The 4,315-nt window shown below is 47.9% G+C and overlaps 1 protein-coding gene across 1 annotated transcript; it reads left to right on the forward strand.

The window, feature by feature from the left end:
- The first annotated feature begins 933 nt into the window (after positions 1-933).
- Positions 934-2,293, forward strand: LOC143030461 (uncharacterized). Its single transcript, XM_076193610.1, has 2 exons — positions 934-2,040; positions 2,237-2,293. Exons 1-2 carry the CDS (start codon positions 934-936, stop codon positions 2,291-2,293), a joined length of 1,164 nt encoding a protein of 387 aa, XP_076049725.1.
- The last annotated feature ends 2,022 nt before the right edge of the window (positions 2,294-4,315 follow it).

The raw sequence follows: 4,315 nt of genomic DNA on the forward strand, positions 1-4,315 counted from the left end.
CAACTGTATGATCATACTTGGCTAGCACATTACGCAATTCCAAAAAGTTTCCTCGATTGTCGGATTCATCCCCTTCTCTGTGCCCTTTCTGGGCAACATTTTGACATGCTGTATAGAGAACTGCATCAATATCTACTTTAATGTACCGCCTGTTATCCACCACTGTCTTGGCATGCCCGACATCAATGGCTTGATAAATTGTTGCCCCTGTAACTTTCTGCAATTTGAATTCTCCCCAAGCTTGCATCGCAAATTTATGACAAGCTGAAGTATCATGAGCCTTCAGAGGCATGGTTGCCTTCTTCCAATTCTTGAATCCGTTGTGGGTGAATAATTGTTCAGCTCGACCAAGATGGGAAGTTGTAAGATGACGACACGCAAAAACAGTAAGCTGCATCTTTGACCACGGAATATTCAAGCCAAGAATGATGTTGGTGCCATCTTTTATTGAATGATCTTGTCTGACCACCTTGCATGTGTGAAGGATATTTCTTCAAATCAGGACAGGTAGGCCCATTATCTGTCAGCAGGCTGATGTTGTTTGGCCCTGGAGGACGTCTTGTGTTTTTCTGTGTTTGTCACCATCCACCTTCTCTTCCAACTCCGGGTTTTCAGTGGAACTAGAAGTACATGGTTCTTGATCGTCGTCATTAACTTGTTGCCTCTTGTGGGGAATTAGGAAGCGATCCATGACCTATACAGAAAAATAGAACACATGATTAAAAATGGGGGTGGGACGAATTTGTCTTTGAGTACACCTGCTTCCTGGACATCGCCCGAGCCTTCGACACCGTATGGCACGCCAAACTTCTGCTGAAGCTTAAATCTATCGGAGTCTCCCCAGCGCTGTATTCCTTCGTTCGCTCCTTTCTCTCCGGCCGCTCAATAATAGTGCGCTGGAAGGGAGTCCTGAGCGGGCGAATGCCTGTCGACATGGGAGTCCCCCAAGGTTCAGTGGTAGCATCCACTCTCTTCGCCCTAATGTTAGCCGACATCGGGAAAGGGCTGAGGAAGGACGCCACCATTACCGCCTATGCCGACGATATAGCCGTATGGCGCCGATCAAGGCATAGACGTCCGAAGAAGGACTCTGCCCAGCACAGGGCAGAGCTCCGCCTCTTCCAAAGTCAAGTAGACAGTGTTATCCGCCACCTCGAAAGCCTCGGCTTCCTACTCTCTCCAAATAAGACAGTGTACATGCCCGTGCACCTTCCTGGCTCCAACAGAGGCCATTACCCAACCTGGAACGTCCTCAGCATCTGCGGCACAGAAGTGCCCCCCTCACCCTCAGTCAGGTACCTGGGCGTCATCTTCCAAAAAGATGGTCGCTGGACTAGTCAGGTCCAACAAGCCATAGATAATGCAAGACGTGCCCTCAACCTCATTAGGGCCGTCCGACACGAAGCATGGGGGCAGCGGAGAGAAACACTCATCCACCTCACCCAGAGTCTAGTCCGCTCCCGGCTTCTGTTTGGCGCACAAGCTTTCCACGACCTGCCGATGTCGGCCATCCGTCGCATGGCTACAGTCGAGTGCCAAGCACTTAGGCTAGGACTCGGACTCCCGCAGTCTGTCCCTCAGGAGCAAGTATACTGTGAAGCCGGAATCCTCCCACTTTGGCATCGCCTGAAGAGAGATACCTGCAGGTACCTCTTCAGCTCAGCGAGGGTACCTAACTCCACGGACACTGAACTAGGCGAAGGCTGGAACCCAGCTCCACCTACTGTATCAGGACATGGTCTGGTCTCCTCTGTCTCCGGTCTATGTTCAAGAGCGGGAATAGAGACAGCCGACCGCCTCCGTGTCCCCCAAGCCCAAGTCGATCCATACCCACCCTGGATCATGAAGCCGCCGGAGGTACGAACCAATGTCCCTGGAGTAGCCAAAGAAGATCCCCCACACCAAATCGCCACCTGTACTCGAGAACTGCTGGCTAAGGAGTACGCGGACGACTTTAAGATCTTCACAGACGGATCGGTGCTCAGTGACGGCAGAACAGGAGCAGGACTCTTCTTCGAGACCACGCGCGAGCACTTCGAAGTGAAGCTCCCACCCACCACCATCCTAACTGCCGAACTCGTCGCCATCAGAGAAGCTTTGAATAAAGTCAAGACTCTCCCCCGTTCACGAACGCAAGTAGTCATCCTATCGGACTCCCAGTCCAGCCTAGATGTAATACAGAGTGAGTACTGCAAAACAAGACCGGAAATCCTCAAGGAAATCCTAATCCTTTCAGAAGAAATCGCACGACGCGGCTTCCGTCTTCGCTTCCAGTGGGTGCCCTCCCATGTAGGCATCCATGGAAACGAGATGGCCGACTGAGCCGCCAAACGAGGGGTCCTAACCTCGGAAGAGGATTGCATCTCGCTCTGCTTTTCAACAAGTGATGCCAACAAAAAATTGACCAAGCAACATGGGATCTCCGGTCAGAGGAATATGCCGACCACCACAGCATCATCATGGCAGCCCACCTAATCTCCACCTCACCAGTTGGGCACTTATTATAGCGCCACTGGCTCTCTCCATCTTCCCGGAGACGAACTAGATGTACTAGATGTACACACTAGTACCTCCAACTGTCTAGCAACACATCACACACAGCTAATATTGAAAAACTAAAACACAGTCCCTAAAGCGGATCCCTCCGCTGGGACTAATTAAAAAAAAAAAAAAAAAAAAAAAAAAAAAAAGAGAGATCAGCTCCATCGTCCAAGCTCCCAGCCCATTTCTCCCGAGCCACGACCACCAATAGCCCCAAATCGCTCGCTAAATCACCCGGTGGCAATAGCCTTCTTTTATACACTACTATATTTTCATTTTCTTACAGACATTTTTCCCCTCCCACAAAAACCGATCCCGCGCAAGCGGATGGTCTTTCCTTGGAATTCAGAATTCAGAAATCTCTCCCGACTTCTCTACCGAGTTCTCTACCGACTTCTCTCCCGGCCTCAACTCCAAGCAGCAGTTCTCTCCAGCAAGAGGCTTTGCAAATTTAAAGGCTATTATTGTAATGTATTGATACAAATATGTCAAATTAGTTAATGGATTTCAATATGATGCAAATTACCGAGTTTCCTTAAGATCCACTTGCAGAGTTTTTTAGAATAAAATTAGTGGTTTCTGACTTTCTGCTGTTCTGCATAGTACTATGGAGGTCTATGGTAGCAGTACAAGGTCACTATGTAATTTTCATTACTTGATATTAATCTAGTTATAGCAACCTAATAGGTTAAACCTGTTTATATGATTATTTGATTAATCCATGAGCATGTAGTTCTCAACTTCTCATTCTCAATGCTCAGTTGACACTAGCTCTCTTAATCAGTTTTACTCACTATTTAACTCTTGCACTTTGAATTTTTGATGATTCGATCCAGTTACTGTTATTTAGTCAATGGTGCATTGTACATGTAGTCAGTGCGTTGATTGGGCAGCTAGCTGCATGCAACTAATGAACTTCCCTGCATACAGGAACCATGCAATTCGCAACTAACGACATTATGTAGCACGATAGTCGTGCAAAGTCCTAGGCAACATGTACTAGTATACGCGTGCATGCAGCGGATACGAAGCTAGGCTAGGTAAGCCATTGAACTCTAGCAGCTATACCGCGTACACATACGTACGTACATCAACAAATTAAAGTTGATTGATGCGTTGCGTTTATGATATCGATTGATAATGCAATGATTGATCACGAGTAAGTTGTGTTTGCTCTGATCCTTTCATCAATGGTGATGGGATTCAGGAATTGTCAAATGATGGATAATGCATGAAAAACGTTGAATCTTACAACGGGAGCGATTTTTTTTTAGGGGGGAGGGGGGGATCGCTCCCGCTATTGGATTTGCGAGAGCGACATTGGAACTTTCCCGAGCAAATCGCCCGTCGCTCCCGTGTATTTTTTTTTCGCTGCTGTCAACTCTGCATACCGGAAAAATGATGACTACAGAGAAGGTGAATTACAGGACAGGTGAAGTAATAAAGAAACCAGACCTTGTGATTGACTACACGGCAAATATGCGTCATGTTGACAAGGCCGACATGATGGTCAGCTTTGTGGAATGTGTGAGGAAAACTGTGCCCAATGCCTACAACTTCAGGCTGATAAGGAGTGGCAACAGACCAACGTCTCTGAAGAAATTCACGCATGCAGTGTCGTACCAATTGCTGGAGAAGTACGGAGAACAAAGTTCACCACACCCAGGCCGCCACTCGCTACTTCAAAACATGCCCGATCGTCTGGCCTGTACAGCGTGGGTACAGAGGCACTACCTAGAAATTTCTCTCACCCCCAGCACATACGGCCTCAATA

This window comes from Oratosquilla oratoria, chromosome 12 (genome assembly GCF_046742065.1).
Source record: "Oratosquilla oratoria isolate Oo_2021 chromosome 12, ASM4674206v1, whole genome shotgun sequence".
In the NCBI taxonomy this organism is placed as follows: domain Eukaryota; kingdom Metazoa; phylum Arthropoda; class Malacostraca; order Stomatopoda; family Squillidae; genus Oratosquilla; species Oratosquilla oratoria.

What these genes read in the sequence shown, in the direction of transcription:
- LOC143030461 (XM_076193610.1), top strand. Translation starts at nt 934, where the DNA reads ATGGGAGTCCCCCAAGGTTCAGTGGTAGCATCCACTCTCTTCGCCCTA. An exon ending in CCACGCGCGAGCACTTCGAA is followed by an intron (nt 2,041 to 2,236) that starts GTGAAGCTCCCA and finishes TAATCCTTTCAG; the next exon opens with AAGAAATCGCACGACGCGGC.